General features: G+C 45.1%; 1 protein-coding gene across 1 annotated transcript in view; it reads right to left on the bottom strand.

Annotated features, from left to right (window-relative positions):
- LOC311522788 (solute carrier family 9 member C1-like) overlaps positions 1-18,748 on the bottom strand; it is a gene marked incomplete at its 5' end in the record, with an annotated part of 307,404 nt that overhangs the window by 82,717 nt on the left and 205,939 nt on the right. Inside the window, 4 exons of the mRNA XM_084632258.1 lie at positions 4,331-4,456; positions 10,893-11,041; positions 12,758-12,809; positions 13,264-13,413. Coding sequence (XP_084488384.1) covers positions 4,331-4,456; positions 10,893-11,041; positions 12,758-12,809; positions 13,264-13,413 — 477 coding nt within the window. The remainder of the gene's footprint in view (positions 1-4,330; positions 4,457-10,892; positions 11,042-12,757; positions 12,810-13,263; positions 13,414-18,748) is intronic.

The following is an 18,748-nucleotide window of genomic DNA, read 5'->3' as shown; positions in this document are numbered from 1 at the left end:
GAGTGATTATCACAAATTGAGACAGTTTATACCAATTCAGGTAATTGTGTTTGGAGAGGAGGTTTTAGTAGTTAGCCATGTACATTTGGAGGCTGGCAAATGAAAATAATTTCCACCTGAATAGATAAGCATTGTTCAGGTCTTTCTCCATGGGTGTAGATTTGGGAGGTTCCTGCCACTTCAACTTCTCCTGGTCCATGGCTACTACAAATGACCCGGATACTGGGTGAAGAGACTTGGTACCTTGTATCAGTTCTCCTGGAGGTGCTGAGTACTGAAGTCAGTGCTGAGAGAAAGTGGTCAGCAGATTTAGTGGGTACCACTGGTGTTCTCTTGATAGCTAATACTGGGCACCAGAGGAAATCTTTTTAGGCCGTTGGCCCTTTGATATTGGAGTCCAAGATAAGTCGGATGTTTGATGATTTGTGTCTTGACTTGGCAGGTACCAGAGAAGGTGTCCTACACCTCTGCTCAAGGCTGGAGCACTGCTCCTTTCTACCTCTATTAGAGGTAACTGAGGCCAAAATGAAGGCAGATGACTGGGGCCTCTTGGTGAGTATAGCCCAAGAGCTCAGGTGGAATATCAGCTCACCAGGGCGCTCATGGAGAGGGACTGACTGGAAGCCTGAGGTTTAGCTATGTCCTTCCTTCCAGTGTCTGAGGAAGCTTGCATTGAGTGCTCCAGGAGAATAATTTTAGGTGGGCTTCTCTAGCTTTCTGAGTTCACTTAGAGAAGGAGCAATATATGGAATATTGCTCAGGAATCTATCCCTCTCCTAGGCAAAAAAGGGGGGGGCAACAGGGTGTCTCTCATTAAGTGACATTTACTAAAGCTTCACAAGAGAGCAGGCTTTGAATACAGGGGATTTCAGTTCTGCAATTTTGCTAAAGCCCCTGAATGGGGAAGGAAAGGTGTGGGGGTCTAGTCTAAATCTAAATATCTGACTATAATTTTTTTGGGGGGAGCAGTTGTGCCAATGGGTAAAAACACTAATATACACTACTATCTAACTAGCAACTAACTAGCTATTCTAAAGACTAAGTAACACTAATTGTAGCACAGTGCACAAAGGTGCACATGGACAATACTGAGGTTCAGTTTTCCTGCCATGGGTGGTAAGAAGGAAATAAGGTACAACTGGGCTTGCTTTCCACTTTATGTCCTTGGTTAGGGGACACAAAGGCACTTAGGATGCAATCGCAGGCCAATGGACACTACTGGCCAAAAGAATCTGATTTTGCAGATTGGGTGTACGAGTACCAAGAGTGGAGTCCAAATGGCCAATCACTCTAAGAACAATAATTATTTCTCCTATGCACCGCTGAGGGCAGGATATAATAGTTTCTTTTTCTATAGCATCAGTTTGAAAAGTTTCATTCTTGTATTCATTACAATATATTGAATATAACTGCCTACAAGACTGATTTGAGAGACCACATTTTCAAACGTACATGCAGTAAGTGTGCCTGGTGCAAGCACACCACAATTTCCTGCAATTTCAATAGACTGGATAATTGCCATAGTAACATGCAGTTGAACATACAACTACCTATTTTTATAAGTTAGTTCTCATTCATATGTGCAAATACAATAGACTGGTGGTGCAAATTCCATACATTCATGTTTGAAAATTTTTCCCAAGAAAAGGTGAAGCAAAGCAAGACAAAAGAGAGTTAGTGTATGGATATAAAAGGTGCTTGATGCCTTTTGCCACCTCAGTTCCTTCCAACCACAGCAGTGAAAGCAAACGAACCTCTCCAGATCTCCTAGCAGTCTTCCTGGCATCTGATGCACATGTTCATTGTCTGAAGTGAATAGTGGAGGAATCAATCCCCAGTGTGACGTTATTGACATAAACTGTGACTGTATAGATCATTGTTGCAACCAGGGTCCTATGGTTGCACCAGTTCTTGTACAGAGTAGGCCAAGTGGGATGTCTATGGAAAGGTTGTAGTTTGATGGTTAAGATTATGCTGTCTGTATGTATATCATTTTTGTATTTGAAGTTATGAATATTGGCTACGTATTTGTTTGATTCTAAGTAGCCTCAGTGAAGCATTTGATCAGCTTCTTGAGAAAGGACTATTCTCAGTAAGTGCCCAATCAAGAAACAGTTAACTGACAATGGACTTTGGGAGACGTCAGTCCACATCTGAGCTTTCCTGGGAACGTTCAAACTAACATGTAAACAATGGCATTGGCCTGCAAAAAGCTGAATCATCCATAGACATGTGACTTGCCCAGGTGGCTACAGACTCCATCTTGTTGTTCTGATTTTGCACAGGAGAACAAAGGGGTTTGGTTTCCGCCCACAAGAGAGAGGATATAAAAGGCGCTGGAAGCCCCTCCATTTTGTCTTCAGCTGGCTCAAAAGATAGCCTCTCCACCCTAAAGAGATGCCTGAAAGAAACTGGAACAAAGAACAGTAACTACAGGGGTGTGAGTGATTGCTGGACCCAGACTAGGAAGGAGTCTAGTCTGTGAAAGAAGTTTATTGGAACATCTCTGAGGGTGAGATTTACCTGCATTTAGTTTCTGCTGTATTAGGTTTAGATTTGTGTGTTTTTGTTTTATTTTGCTTGGTAATTTACTTTGTTCTGTCTGTTACTACTTGGAACCACTTAAATTTTACTTTTTATATTTAATAAAATCACTTTTTGCTTATTATTTACCCCAAAGTAATTAATTAACCAAGTAATTAATACCTGGGGGAGCAAACATATCTATCAGTGTTATAGAGGGTGAACAATTTATGAGTTTACCCTGTATAAGCTTTATACAGAGTAAAACAGATTTATTTGGGGTTTGGATCCCATTGGGAACTGGGTATCTGGGTGCTAGAGACAGGAGCACTTCCTAGGCCATCTTCAGCTAAGTCTGCAGTGTTTGGGGAACGTGGTTGAGAGCTGGGTCTGTGTTTGTAGCAGGCTAGCATGTCTGGCTCAACAAGACAGGGTACTGAAGTCCCAAGCTGCCAGGGGAAAAGGGCTCAGAGGTAGTCTCAGCACATCAGGTGGCAGTCCCAAGGGGATTTCTTTGACCGAACCTGTCACACCCTGCACATTGTGCTATCTGTAGAATTCACACCTCGGGTCCGCAAAGAGAGACAAAATGGACCTCAGGCCCTTCGATTACAAGAGGTCTTGTTAGTCAAGCCTCTTTGATCTGATAGTTCTAAAGGATGCTGCTGCACTGGTCAGTGCAAGTTCCAAGAGTGGGAATATGCAGGGGACACTCAAAGAACATTTTTGTAATTTTTTTTACACTTAAACTGAGGCAGGAGTGCAGGGTCATTCCTTACAGAGTAGAGATATTGGCTCTCCCCAGGCCAAACCTTCACCTTATATTATTATTACATAGCACAAGTCTCCCTAACATCTGCCTTTGACACCACCAGTACTAGAAAGGAGCACCATGTGGAGCCAAAGGAAAGGGGAACCAGCTATGTCTTTGGAGAGGCAGTGAGAAGAGATGCGAAGGGGCTGGGAAAGTCAGCAGGGATGTGTGTCAAATTGGAGGGGAAAGTGGTGATGTGCTAGGCATGGTAGGAGCCATCCATATGCCCCATATGATGTCCCCATGTTCCACAGAAGGTGTTCAACTTTCCCAACAGAGGATAAAACAAAGGAACTAATATGTGACTTTGGAACTTTTAAGAGCAGTGAGAGCAGGAGGCAATATACGTGCGACGTCATCTTCTAGTGAGATCTCCTGACACAAGTGCACAGTTCTTTTCATGCCATTTACTCATTTCAACCAATAGAACTGCAGCATGCAAATTGGCCAGAGAGGGAGTGTTATGATTGGTTACCTCTGAAGTCACAATGTCTCAATTTAAGAATGAGCTGAACTATTGAGCTGGCCCTGTCTATAATCATAACAATTCAATACACTGATTATTAATAATTTAGTTGAATTAGAACCTAATTTCTTCAGATATACATGAAATTGCAATGGCATTAAATATAAGAAAAGTTCAAAGACTCTGTTTTATTCCATTATTAACATCATTTGGGCCAAAAGAAAGATCTGACAAGTGCTAAATTTCTTAAAAGGGCCCATTTTAAAATTATGTTTTAAGTCAAACTAATTAAGAGATTTACTTGTAAATTCTCAGAAAATTAATTTAATATTCAAAGAATAAGTGTGGTAAATTTGGGGAGGATATGCTCCATCCTTCATACATAACAGAGGTTGAATCCCTTCTTTAAGTGCTGAAACCAAGACAGCCATAACTATACAGTCAATATAAGCACCTCCATGTTATTTGCTTTTTGAAAACAGAACATTATAAAGGATCTGGAACCATGTGAGAAAGCTAAACATTACCTGGATGAACTCAATTTGGTTCTTTTCATTTTCTAACCAACTGATATTGTGTAAAAGCTCCTCTGCAGTAGGTGGTGCAATAGTAGTTGGAAGAGTTCCAAGGTTTTTTTTTTTTTTCAGAATCATCTAAACAAGGGAAAAAGGAACCCGTATGTAATCTACATGCATTAATTTCTCTTTGTTCTGAAGATACACTCTTTAAGCGTGGATTATTCCTTACTGAACCTCTTCATTTCGAAACATTTTTCCCCCCGTATAAGCCTCCATGTTATTCTGCCTTTTCTTAAATAGCTTTTATTATAGTACCAATACTTAGACCCCAAAACTTCAAAGATTTGCACACGTGCTTAACTTTCCACACTATGAGTAGTCCCATTGAATTAAGTCTTTTCAGGACTGGGGCCCTACTTTGGCCTGGGGGGTTAACAACTGATATTTTCCACCAGTTCATCATTTAAGTGGACTGGCTGATGGAGTGGGAAAGGACAGGTTAAGGTCAAAGGCTTAAATCATCCAAGCATATCATAATACAGCTCTGCCACTGTTCTGCTGAATGACCTGGACAAGTCATTTCACCGATCTATGCCTCTGTTTCCCCATTTATAAAATGGAGATAATGACAAGTTACTTACTGTGTACAGTAACGGGAGTTCTTTAAGATATATCGCCCACATGCACATTCTACTATTAGTGTGCATATGCCTCTCTGCACTCGAGTTTGGAGTCTTTTGGCCAGAAATGTCTGCATGGTATGCATGGGCCCTGCAGCTCCTTGTGCTCCTCAGCAAGTGCATAGAAGAGCAGAGTGAGCCAGCTGTCTTCAATTTCCTCTCAACCACAGAATCCCAGGTTTGTTTGTTTTTCCTCCCCAGGGAACTTTGAGGCAGAAGGGATGGAGGGCAGGTCGTGGAGTGTGCAGTTGGACAACACATCTCAAAGAATTACAGTTACTGTGCAAGGTTAGTAATTTCTCTTTCTCCTTTGAATTATTCTCCATATGAACATTCCAGTGTTGGTGACTCCCAAGCAGTTGACCTGTACATTGGAGGTGGGAGCTTGGAGTTAAAAATTAATGACCAATGCACAGCCTTGCCAAATGCGGCATCTGACCTGGAGGCTTTGGTAAGTGCACAATGCTTAGTGAATGTATGAATAGATCTCCAGGTCACTGTCTTGCATATAACTGGGATAGATATATTCTTTAGTGCGGCTATGGAGGCTACTTAAGCTCTCAGTAGAATCTGCTTTAATGACAGTAGATGGGTCCTTTTTTGTAGTCGCATACCAAGTCTTCACACAGTCGGATCCAATTCAATAAATGTTGGGAGGATATGGCTTTGCCTTTCATCCTCTCTACAATAGCCACAAACAATATGTTTACACTGTACACTAAGCCCGGGCTCTGATTCAAGTTTGAGCCCAAGCCCTCCATCCATCCACACACAAGTCCATTAGATTTGGGTCAGCAAACCTTTAGGATCTGGGTCTTTGGATCCTGTTAGGGGACTGCATCAGAGCCTAATCCCACTCTGACTCAGGTGCAAGCCTTGTCATTTTTCAGTGTAGATATAGCTCAAGCTGCAGACTCAAGTCAGGTAGTTGTGTAATGCAGTATGCATACAGCTGAGACCCAGGTCCAGCAACTGTAAACCTAGGTTTACAATATAGTGTGGATGCTCAAATGGAGGCTTGGAAATACTGAGTCCACAAGCTCAGGTCTGGCAGATGCGGGGTTTACATGCAGTGTAGATGTACTCAAAGAGTTTTGGTGAAGATCTGCAGGTTTGTTCTTTGGAGGTAGAATGCCAGGGTTCTTCTGAAATCCAAAGTATGAACAGCTTCCTCTGTTTTATTAGAGAGATCTATGGAAGAACACAGGTAAGTGGATTTGTTGATTCAGATGGAATTCCGTGACCTTTGATAAAAACTTGAGGTATGTTCTTAACAAAAACTTGTCTGGGTAGAAAAATATACAGGGAGGATCAGCCATCAGTGCTTACATCTCTCCTACCCTCCTTGCTGAGATAATTGCTACCAAGAAGGATGTTTTCAGTGACAAGTATGGAAAAGAACTTTTAGCCATCAGTTAAAAGCTAGGGCCCATGAGCACTGAGAGAACCAGGCTGAGATTGTATGGAGGGATAGGGTCCTTGATAAATGGAAACACTCTTATTAGGCCTTTAGAAATGTTATGACTCTTGGGTGAGAAAAAGATAGATTGACCCTCTATGCATAGATGGCGTGCTGAGATTGCTGTCATGTGTACGTTTACTTAGCTCAATGATAGGATAGAGTGTTTCAGTTCTAACAAGTAGTCTAGAATTGTCAGTATTGATTTCCTGAGGGTTCAGGGATTTCTGATGACACCAGTGAGAAAACCTTGTCCATTTTGCCTGGTAAGGTTATTTCAGAGTCCTTTCCACTGTTAACTAGGTGGTCTAGAACAGGAGAGGAACAGTCATTTTACATTCAACATCCATCCAAGAGCCAGGCTGTATGATGAAGGGAATTCAGGGCTGGGTGTAGGATCTTCCCCTTGACAGATGATAATAGGTCTGTTACCGCAGGTAGAGCCCTGGGTTGGGAAGCTGGGAACCTCAGGATGTTGGGTGTCACGACCGGGGCTTGAGTGGTCAGACCTACTGGTCAGAGCAGTGACAGTCATGCCTAGTGGTCAGAGAGTGATGGTCAGAAGCCAGGAATAGCACTGAAGATCAGAGCCAGAGTCAGGAAACAGTAGTCACAGCCATGGGTCAGAAGTCCAAGAGCAAGCTGAGGGGCAGGTTTGTCACAACAACTGGCAGGGATATTCATCTTGTTGTATGGACAGTTCCTGGAACTCCTCCTGGGCCTACATAGGGTGCCTTAACTCATGAGGACTTCTCTGGACTTCTCTGGGGGAAGCTGGATCCTTGTAGCCATGATAACCTGCGCATCACCAAAGCCATGGGAACAAGAGGCAGTATCTGCTGAATCTAATGCAGCTTACAGTCCAGTTTTAGCTAACAAATGCCTGCAGCAACCAAGGATGAGAACTCATCGCTGGAGCCTGACAGCAACTTGTCATTGAAGACCAAGAGTTATCCAAAGATATGGAAATTACATCTTGCCATCAGAGGTTGATAATTAGCTAGCAGAAATTGGAAGCTTGCAGAAAAATAGTATTTTCTGCAGAATAAATCTCATCTCTTCAGCTTCTTTTCTTTTGGTGGTGTTCTCTTCTGTCTCACTTCTGGGTGGAGCTTGGTATTTTCTGTCCACCTTTCTAGACATGGATATACTTGTAACTGGGGTCTCTCATAGCAACTGGAACAGATCCATCAATTATAGGCAAGCTTAGCCTATCTAGAGAGGTAGACAGCAAAAATCCATAAGTTTGTGGGTGGATTATTGGACCTCTTCCAAGGGTTGGAGTGCTGCTGCTATTCTTTTCAGGTTGTCTTAAAAATCCTTTAAATCATCCAGTTGTGGGGCCATGGGAGGCACCACTTACTCATCTGAAAGTGATAAGATGGCTGGTCCTGCAGGGTCTACTGGGAGAAGTGCGGTTTCCTCTTCCTCATGATTACGGGAGACCTGAGCTGGTAGACATTTAGTTGCCACCTGAGTAGCTGTAGCCATGGCTGAAGGAGTTTTAGGCATGTGTGGGGAATCTTGTCTCCCTTGCAATGACCAAGGTCCCCAATAAGGCCACACAGGCATAGAGGTGTATAGAGCTTGAGACCACACTGTAGGGAACCATGGTACTGGGAACCTCATCGTTCCCATTCATCTATCCCTTGAATAGTTCCTGAGGCTTCTATGGGAGGTAGAGGATGGACCCCAAGGGAAGTGGTACCAGGGGGGGTCACAGCTGGGCCGATAAGGGTGCCTCCGCTGCCTGTCTGGGCTCCTGAGAGGCAATGTTTGCTAGGGCTATGTCCTGGGACTCCCCTGAGTCAGATGATGGTTTCATTGGAAATGGCGGGACCATTGGTACCAGAAGTCACTGGTCTGATGGGTGGGGAAGGGGCCTCTGCTGCAGCAGGAGCAATGATTCGTCCTTAGGTACGGGGACGACCCAAAGAATGGACGGGCCCGAGAGAAGTGGAGACTGTAGGTACGGCAGAAACACCTCCTCCAGTGTTATGAACTTCTATGTATATCCCGGGGCTTGTGGGGTGCCCATTGAGACTCTGGAAGATCCCAGTTCAGAAGTCAGAGCCAGCCAGTCTACATACCGGCGAGGCAGCACTGATGGAGCACCTGGAGCCACACTTGTAGCCGGGCACTCCAAGTGTCCTGGTATCAAGGTCATTGGCAGTATCAACGGATCCTACTTCTTCTTTGCCTTACCCTCCAGGGCCCATGCAAGACATTTCATCCAACATGGCATGGCTTGGAGAGGAAAAGTCTCTCTTATAAGCAGTCTGCTGTGGAGATCTGCTCTTATGCTGATGAGAGTGTTTCTTACTCTCATGGTACGGCATGCCCTTGGGCTTTGGTACCGGTGTTACCCCAGAATTGAGGGGAGTGTTACCCCAAAATTAGATCAAGCTAATCACAGCCATATTGTGTGCATTGAACCACTATTAATTAATAAAATAAACCATCACATAGTTAATGGATAATTTGGACAAGCAGGGCTTTTGGAGGCAAGGTCAAATACTAGCAGCAGGCTTGCAGTTTCTGCTAATCAGAATGGAAGGAGGGAAAAAAAGAGTCAACAAATTGAGACCAAAAGAAAATAAGTGGATGGAGACCTAGAGTTTGGGCACGTTTGATATAGAAGCTTATTATGGCTAAGATGGCTAGGAATGCTTTGTTGAACTTATTGAAGTTAGGAGACATGATGACCCAGTAGGGGTCACTATGAGTATGTGTTTTGTAAAAATTAATTATAAAAAGACTAGATAATAGAGTATACTTTGGAGCAGTTCTCTGAAGTTATCCTGAGTGACTTTTTCCGGATAGCATACTCCCTGGCAGGGAAGCGACCAGCAATCACTGACCTGCTGCTAATTACTTGATACCATCTCAGATTTTAGGTAATTATTTTGGATGTTTTAAACCAATTGTTTATGTTTGTGTGTGCTTAAATCTAATAAATAGTAGTTTTAGATGAGAGCATGCTTATTTCTATCAATCTTTCATCAGCTAGAAGCACTGTACCCCCATTGATTTATTCCTGACACCACCTGAAGTGAAACAGTTAAGTTACCACGGCTTTGGGTTCTGAAAACCCTGGGTAACACCAGTGTCTCCACACCATAGCTCGTGCTGGGAAGGGCATTACCAGTCGGAAGAGGCCACTGTACAGCGGGTGTCTCCCTGGCCAGGATCAGAGTGCTTTCAGAGCCTCATTGCCTCTTCCATCAGGAACTTGCAGAGTTGGAGCTCAAGGGTCTCTCTAGTTCTGGGTGGGAAGGACTTGCAGATGCTGCTCTTCACCAAGATGTGCACCTCGACCAGACAGTAGAGGCACCATTGATGAGCTTCACTGATGGAAAAGGAGGAATAGGGGTTCCGACTCAGGCCATGCAGTGGTAAGACGAAACTGGAGTGGTATCAACCCACACCACCCCTTATATACTTGGTCAGGAGCATGAGGAGCCACACTGTGAATATGTGGGTCAACAGACACTGCTTGGAAAAAGTTCTGGACTCAGGTGCATGGCATGCATGCGCACCCACGTGTAAAATAAACATAGGAACCATCACTCAAAGAAGATAGGGTTGCCTCTTACAGAGTTCCCGTCCTAGAGTACCTCAGCGGTAGACATTTCTTCTGATTTTTCTGAGTTCTAGTTGCAGCCCTCTTTGCTCAGATTCTCATGCAGTCCCATGCAAGTGCCTGGAATTCCCTACTAGTTTAGGGAAGAAGGCCTGGATCATAATGAACAGCAATACTAGCAGTGCCAAAAAAAACCTTTGCAAGACAGGCTGGTGCTCAGGTCAGAATTTCCTGGACAGAGGATGGTGGACAAATACAATGCAGGAGTATCAAATAAAATTTGTATTGAAGCACTGAAAATGGAGGGCTTACTGTTTAAACAACCACAGAACCAACCAGACAATGGGGAAAATAAAGCAAGGATATATGAAGAGCTGACACAATGCTAAAGTCACAGAAATTCAGGAGCTCCTTCCCTCACCACAGCCAAGGAGGAAATTACTGGAATTATTTCTACTATATGTGGCATAACATGCAATGGCCAGTAGGGAGTACTAGTTCACATTTACCCTACCAATACTGATGTCAGGAATAAAATATTCTTTGAACTGTGGGAGTTCTGCCAGACTCAGACCAGGAGGCAGAGACCCAAGTGCAAGAATCCTGCTGGATGATTATGTTTAGATATTTGTCATTTCCACTTTAAAAGCTCTTTTAAACATGTTATTTAGGGCAAAAAACAACACCCAAACAGACCAATTTTGTGCTTCTGAGAGGTGTCACACTGAAAGCCTTGAAGAAAAAGGTCTCAGGCAACTTACTGACAATGCACTTACAATGGTGGCATGACGGAAAGCCATACATTCAGCAGCTAATATATACATGAACACTCTGAAATGCTTTTATTACCTTTTGTAATTTTGCTCCTTCATTTTTATCAACAATTCCACTTGATATCAATACTTTAAGAGTTTCTGTAGCTGTGTTTAGCACAGTTTGGACTGCCTGTTTGGTTTTCACAGCAGTAACAATATCTGGATAATCACGCTGCATTAAACCTAAAATAAATAAAAATGTTCCAAGTTTTCTACTTAAATAGGCTTTCAATGGTAACACATTGAGGGGAAATACTAAATCTGCTTGACAAATCAATAAAAGGAAAATTACTTGGTGTAATTCCATTTGTCATAGTCATTTCCTAGTCACTTATATAGAAAAAACCCTTCACCTAAAGTTATAAATCTGCTCTTACCATGAAGAAGGATGCAATAAACAGACTATGACATCCTTCCTCCCCATCTATGTTTGAAGCAGATGAGCTTACATATGAAAATCAAACTCCAAAATTATAATTTTGGGAGAAAAATACTTTTTGCTCTAAGTAACAAAATATAAAAGGGAAATATAAGCATCTGCCTATAGAACAGGAACTCTTTCATAGATTCATAGATATTAAGGTCAGAAGGGACCATTATGATCATCTAGTCTGACCTCCTGCACAATGCAGGCCACAGAATCTCACCCACCCACTCCTGCAATAAACCTCTCACCTATGTCTGAGCTACTGAAGTCCTCAAATCATGGTTTAAAGACTTCAAGGTGCAGAGAATCCTCCAGCAAGTGACCCGTGCCCCGTAATGCAGAGGAAGGTGAAAAAACCCCAGGGCCTCTTCCAATCTGCCTTGGAGGAAAATTCCTTCCCAACCCCAAATATGGCGATCAGCTGAACCCTGAACATATGGGCAAGATTCACCAGCCAGATATCCAGGAAAGAATTCTCTGTAGTAACTCAGATCTCACCCCATCTAACATTCCATCACAGGCCATTGGGCCTATTTACCATGAATAGTTAAAGATCAATTAATTGCCAAAATCATGTTATCCCATCATACCTTCTCCTCCATAAACTTATTGAGTTTAATCTTGAAGTCAGATAGGTCTTTTGCCCCCACTGCTTCCCTTGGAAGGCTGTTCCAGAACTTCACTCCTCTGATGGTTAGAAACCTTTGTCTAATTTCAAGTCTAAACTTCCTGATGGAAGGTGGAGTGAGAAGAGACAGGCCATGGCAGGGGGCAACGGGCCTCCAGGGATGAAGCCCTTACTACAAATATCAAAGGTGGAGCTAGCTTGATTTTGGTTCTCTTTTACTCCCTTTCACCTGGCTAGGCCTGGGCTTAGCTGCCCAGCTGTTATCAGAAATGAAACCCTGGAAAGGGGGAAAAGGGGTCCGGCTAGTGGATTTTTGTTTTTAAATCTACTTTCTTGGTTCCCTGCAGTGCCGAGCTCTGGTCAGGGGAATGCCCTCTTCCCCTGATTCTGGGCTCTCCCTTTCACTCGCTTGTTGGCTCAAACTCAGGCTGGCAAGAAAGGGAGGCTCAGCTGAAATTAACCAACCCCAGCCAACCTGGGCTGCAGTGAACAGAACGCCCTTCCCAATGAACAGCGTGCGCCCTCCGGATGATGACAGTGTACTGTTGTAGTTGCTTCTGGTGTGTAACAGAATGTAGTAAGAAGAGCGTGGAACGGATTTTATTAACACTATTGAGCTGCTTGTGAATGATTTTGAAACTATACTCGCCTGTGTGTGTGTGTGTGTGTGTATATCTATATAAAATTCTCTGTTGAATTCCCTGGAAATTTTGTTCAGTGACATTTTTTACTCCTTTTGCGTGCTTTAAACAGCTATATCTAGCGACTTTTTCAGGGTCTGTCTGGTGACTTCCTGCTATGTGGAGTCAGCACACTGACTATAAGGTATCTCCATTTTACATACCTAGCTCTTTCATAGCATCTTGTTTATTCTTTTCCATAATTTTATTTATTTCCTATAAAATAAAGGAAAATGCAATTTCTATTAGGAAAGATACATACACCTTTGTGAGTTCATATTTTAAATACATTTTAGTACAAATATTGCGGAAGTCCGTTAAATATAGGGGGTTAGCAGTGAGTGAGTTAGGGTTAGAATGACATTAAGCCATAACCCATGTTGTAGAAGGACCAGGCTCCTTTTGGAATACTTAGAGGAGGTCCAGTTGACTAAGAATACTTGAGGTCTCCCAGATGGCGTAGCAGCTCCATCACCCTTTGAAAAGGTGCAGTATGCATATCATGTATCAGCTGTGCTAGAATTTGTTTTTAATCATTCTGACATCTTTATTTTATCTATTTTAACTTCCTGTTATCAATTTAAATCTATAACTTTTAAAGAATATAAATTAAAATTTTCAAAGCACACATTTTAAACCATTTCCTATACTTTCTATTATTTTCCCTCACCTTAGAAATTGTCTCATGACCAGAAATCTGCTCAATTAAATATTTTGTATCTTCTTCACCTTGGACATATCCCTTAGCAATATCATATCTAAAGGTTAGCTGTTTGTTTATTTGTTTTTCCAATAGGTATATCAATTTTGGTATCACAAGCTGAAATAAATAATAATGAAATAAGTCATATCTGCAAACAAAATTCATGATCTAATAAAAATGTCAACTTTTCTAACAGGAATTCTTATACAGATTAATACACTTCACATGTATGTTTATATTTCATTTAACTTTGATTTATGTAAATACTACAACAGAGTGTCTGTCCAGATGCTTGATATGCTCTGAACATAACTTGGAAGTTCAGCAGTACAATTTAATATAACCTATGTTAGTTCCCCAGAAAACCAAGGTTGCCATTGTTTAGTGAAAAATCTCCTAAACGTCCTCTTTATAAAGTGTCTTGTAAATCTGATACTTACTTTTTATGCTGGGGTGGAAGTAGGAGTAGAGAAAGGAAATAGTTTAGCCACTATAGTTACAGTGAATTCCAAGGACAAAAACACCAACTAAATCAATTAAAGACTATCATTGCTGTGAGTAAAAGTTCTTTGATTGTCGCCTGCCAACTAAACTAACAGCTTCCTCCTTGAGCTCCCTGTTTTAGAATCAATAAGTGATTATTTGCTGTGTTAGCAGCAATATTGGGGTAAAATCATCAATTAACTTAACTGTCATTATTTTCAACCTTAGAATTTGTAACAGTTTTTTTATTTTACTCTTGAATGTTTACTTTTAATAAAATTCATAAATGACAATTATTTTTCCTTTAATTGGCACTTTGGGTCAGAACCCTCCAGAACCTAGGTGAATCAGTCAAGCCACTTATGAGCCTAGATAGCTCTCCTTAAATTAAACCCTTTGGTTTTGACAATAGCTCACTGCACTAAGTGGAGGAAAAAACGGTTACCCATCTTTTGTAACCGTTGTTCTTCGAGATGTGTTGCTCATGTCCATTTCATTCTACTTCATTATTGGTGTGTCTTCACCCATGTGCATGGAGGTTGGAGACTTTTGCCTTAGTGGGTTCGGCTGTGGTGCCCTCTGGGGTGACTGGCTCACGCCGCAGTATATCAGGCGCAGCTGGCACTACGCCCTCTATTCCTTCTTGCCGACAGCTCCGACAGAGGGGTAGGAGGGCGGGTAATGGAATGGACATGAGCAACACATCTCGAAGAACAACAGTTATGAGAGGTGGGTAACCATTTTTTATTCTTCGAGTGTTTGTTCATGTTGATTCAATTCCACGTGACTCTCAAGCAGAATCCTTGGAGGTGGGCTCAGAGTTCACAGTCTTGCAGATTGGAGCACCGCTCTACCGAAACCAGTGTCATCATGAGCTTGCTGGGTCAGGGCATAATGCAAAGCAAGTGTGTGGATGGACAACCAGGTTGCGGCCTGACTAATTTCTTGGATCAACACCTGAGCGAGGAAGGCTGCTGATGACACCTCCGCCCTAGTTGAATGAGCCGTCACAATCGCCTGCAGGGGCACCTTTGCCAGCTCATAACAGTAGAGGATTCAGGCCATGATCCAGGATGAGATTCTCTGGGAAGACACTGGGCAACCCTTCGTCCTGTCTGTGACAGCAACAAACAACTGCGTAGACCTACGAAATGGCTTTGTTCATTCTATATAGAAGGCCAGTGCCGGCGTGACATCTAGGGTATGCAGCCTGCATTCCTCATCCATTGCATATTTGGACACAGGACCGGTAGGTATATGTCTTAACCAGTATGGAACTGAGAGACGACCTTGGGCAGAAAGGCCAGGTGCGGGCACAGCTGGACCTTGTCCTTATAGAAGACCGTATAAGGCAGTTCCGACGTGAGCACCCTGATTTTGGACACCCTATGGGCTGAAGTTATAGCAACCAAGAAGGCAACCTTCCAGGAGAGAAGCAGAAGGGAGCAGGGAGCCAAGGGCTTCAAGTGTGGGCCCATGAGCCTAGACAGCATAAGATTCAGGTACTGGGGTGGGGACTGGGTCCCGGACATGCGGGTAAACGCACATCAGACCTTTCAGGAACCAGTCGTCATCTGATGGGCGAAGACGGACCTGCCTTGGAATGGAGGGTGGAACATTGATCTGGCCGCCAGGTGAACCTTGACCGAGGATAGCAACAGGCCCTGGAGTTTAAGAAGTAGCAAGTAGTCCAGGATGCTTTGCCGTGGGGCCTCTTCTGCATGAAAATGATGATCCGAGGTCCAACATGTGAACCGCTTCCACTTTGCCGTGTTGGTGGCCCTGGTGGACGGTTTCCTCCTACCCAGCAGAACCTGATGGACAGCAGCAGAACACTGCCATTCATCCCCACTCAGCCACGCAGTAGCCAGGCTGTCAAGTGCAGTGCCGCCAGGTTCAGATGCAGCAGATTGACGTGGCTCTTAGATAGCAGATCTTGCTGAAGAGGTAGCTGCAGCGTGGTGGCTGCCGAAAGACTCAGCAGCATGCCGAACTAGTGATGATGAGGCTATGCTGGGACCATGAGGATGACTGTTGCTTTGTCTTCTTCACCTTGAGCAGGACTCTGTGGATTAATGGCACCGGCAGGAAGGCATACATCAGAGCTCCCGAACACTGAATCAGGAAGGTGTCCGACAGGGAGCCCTTGTCCCTGCCCTGCAGAGAATAGAACACGTGGCACTTTCTTTTTTGCCTGGATGCAAACAGGTCCACCAGGGGAGTCCCCCACCTATGGAAGATTAGGCTGACCACCTCCAAATGGAGCGACCATTCATGGCGAGACGAGAAGGTCCTGCTGAGGTGATCTACCAGGATGTTCTTGGCTCCGGGCAGGTAGATGGTTACCAGATGAATGGCATATCGCACACAAAAATCCCAGAGGCTGAGCACTTCCTGACAAAGGGCTGAAGACCTGGCACCACCCTGCCTGTTGATCTAATACATCGCAGTGGTATTTTCTGTAAGGACGTGCACCACCTTGCCTTTCAGGTGGGGCAAGAAGGCCTGGCAGACCAGGCGAACTGCTTTGAGCTCCCTGACATTGATATGAAGGGCAAGATCGTTGTGGAGCCAGCGGCCCTGGGTGCTGAGCTCACCCACATGGGCTCCCAAACCCAGATCTGACACATCCAAGACCATGGTGATCGATGGAGATGGGATTGCAAAGGGGACTCCCTGCAGCACCGACCTGGGATCCTGCCACCAATCAAGAGACAGGAGGACGTGGTTTGACACTGTGACCACACAGTCCAGGGTGTGCCTGCTGGGGGTGTAGACCGAGGCTAGCTACACTTGCAGAGGCTGCAGATGAAGACAGGCATAGCTAACCACATATGTGGACGCGGTCATGTGGCCCATCAGTCGCAGGAACATGTGGGCCGTGGTGAGTGGGTGGCTCTTTATGTGGGAAATTAAGCTTGACACGGCCTGAAAACGCACTTCCGGAAGGAAGGCGCTGGCCCACATGGAGTCAAGGATCACTCCGATAAACTCTATCCTTTGGACTGGCATTAACATGGACTTTTCCGTGTTTATTAACAGGCCCGGGTCGCTGCAGGTGGACCTCACCAGATCGAGGCTCCTATGCACCTTCCCAGGAGACTTGCCCTTGATGAGCCACTCGTTGATATATGGGAAGATCTGGACCCCTTGATGTCTCAGGTAAACCGCTACCAGCGCCATGCATTTCGTGAACACCCTGGGGGCCGAAGACAGGTCAAAGGGTAGCACCATGAAATGGAAGTGGCGCCCAACCACTATGCAATGCAGGAAATGCCTGTGCCCTGGGAATATGGAGACATGAAAGTAAGCGTCCTTTAAGTCGAGAGGATCCAGGGATGGGATGATGGAGGTCAGGGAGACCATGCAGAACTTCAACTTCTTGAGAGACATGTTGGGGTCACCCAGGTCCAGAATGGGTCTGAGACCCCCTTTGCCTTCAGGATTAGGAAGTAGTGGGATTAGAATCCTCTTCTTTCCATATCTCGAGGAACCTCCTCTGCAGCCCCCAAGCCCAGGAGATTTTCGACCTCCTGAATGAGGAGTTGCTCATGAGAAGGGTCCCTGAAGAGGGATGGGGAAGTCGGGGGCGGGGAGGGCGGAGGGAGGGGCGGCCAAAAATTGCAGGGTACAGCCCCAAGCTACTATGTCCAGGACCCAATGGTCTGATGTAATCAGCGACCAGGCCGAGAAGTAGGGAAAAAGGCAGTTGAGGAAAAAGCAGGAAGGATCCAGGCAGTTGGCTGGTACATCGCTCCCGAGCACACCCTCAAAATGAGCACTTCTGGCCCCCTGGGTGCTTCGCTGGGCAAGGCTGTGCAGCAGATTGGGACAACGAAGGGCGGCGATAACTAAACCCTACATCCCTTTTCCTGACAGGTGCCTGCCGAGCCTGCCACTGTCGAGGTGGCGGGGGAGGCCGGAATGGCTATCTCAACGCTTGAGAAATATGCATCCCCAGAGAGCAGAGAGTCACCCGTGTGTCTTTATCTATTTCCGTAGATAAGAATCCATTTGGTAGGAAAAAAGGCCAACACCGTCAAATGGGAGATCTTGAATAGAGGCCAGCATCTCCTGGGACTGGTCTGTAGTCTGAAGCCAGGAACTGTGCTGCATGACCACCGCAGAGGCAATCACTTGGGCAGCTGAATCGGCCATGTCCCAGGCCATTTGGAGGGAGCACCGAGCTGCCGCAGTACCCTCCTCCACCAGAGATGTGAACTCCAGGGTCATCTCCTGGGTCATGGAGTCCTTGAACTTGAGGAGAGAGTCCCACAAGTTAAAGTTATAGTGACTCAAGATGAAGATCGGTGCCAGGGAGATCGTCTATGGCTGTGCAAATCACAGCGCGAGGATGCGGATCTGGAGCACGGAGCTGATGACTCATAGTGGCGAGCCAGAGCCCTGAGCCGACGCGGAGAACAAGAATGTGGTGACCGAGGGTTGTGTCTTGGCTCTGGAGACCGGTGGCAGTTGCTTGATTTGTGCAAGGCCTTGCCGGCAGGCTTGCCCTCTTGAGGAGCCATAGCCAGATATATAGCCCCAAGCAGTGCCATCTGCAGTGGGGGCGCTCTCCACTTTCCTGGTGCCAGGAGCTGGGAGGCTGTCGACTGCGCCATTGGCCTGGGCCCTTTATTGTTTCCTGGAATCGGTGATGGGTTCTTTTGGGGGAAGGAACTCCCTGGGGCTGAGCCCTTTTGCGGGTCTGGAGTCGGTGTAAGGCCCGAACAGGGTCCTTTGCCCGGAGCCCCCTGGTCGCGCTTGCTTGGTGCCATCTTCTTAGGTTTCTTCTTCGGCACTAGTGACAGGAATCGGTTCTGGGAGGAACCCGGTGCCGGGGGTGCACTCCGCACCGAAGTAGAAGCACCAGGTGCTGCATCAGGCTGCTCTGGCTCCGAAGCTGTGCGCAGGGCAGCCTGCATCAGGAGGGCCCTGAGATGTATGTTGTGCTCCCTCTGAGTCAGAGGAC

Source organism: Lepidochelys olivacea (genome assembly GCF_965140295.1).
Source record: "Lepidochelys olivacea isolate rLepOli2 genome assembly, chromosome: 6".
In the NCBI taxonomy this organism is placed as follows: domain Eukaryota; kingdom Metazoa; phylum Chordata; order Testudines; family Cheloniidae; genus Lepidochelys; species Lepidochelys olivacea.
Note: the sequence above shows the minus strand (reverse complement) of the source record. Positions and strands in the feature narration are given on the sequence as shown.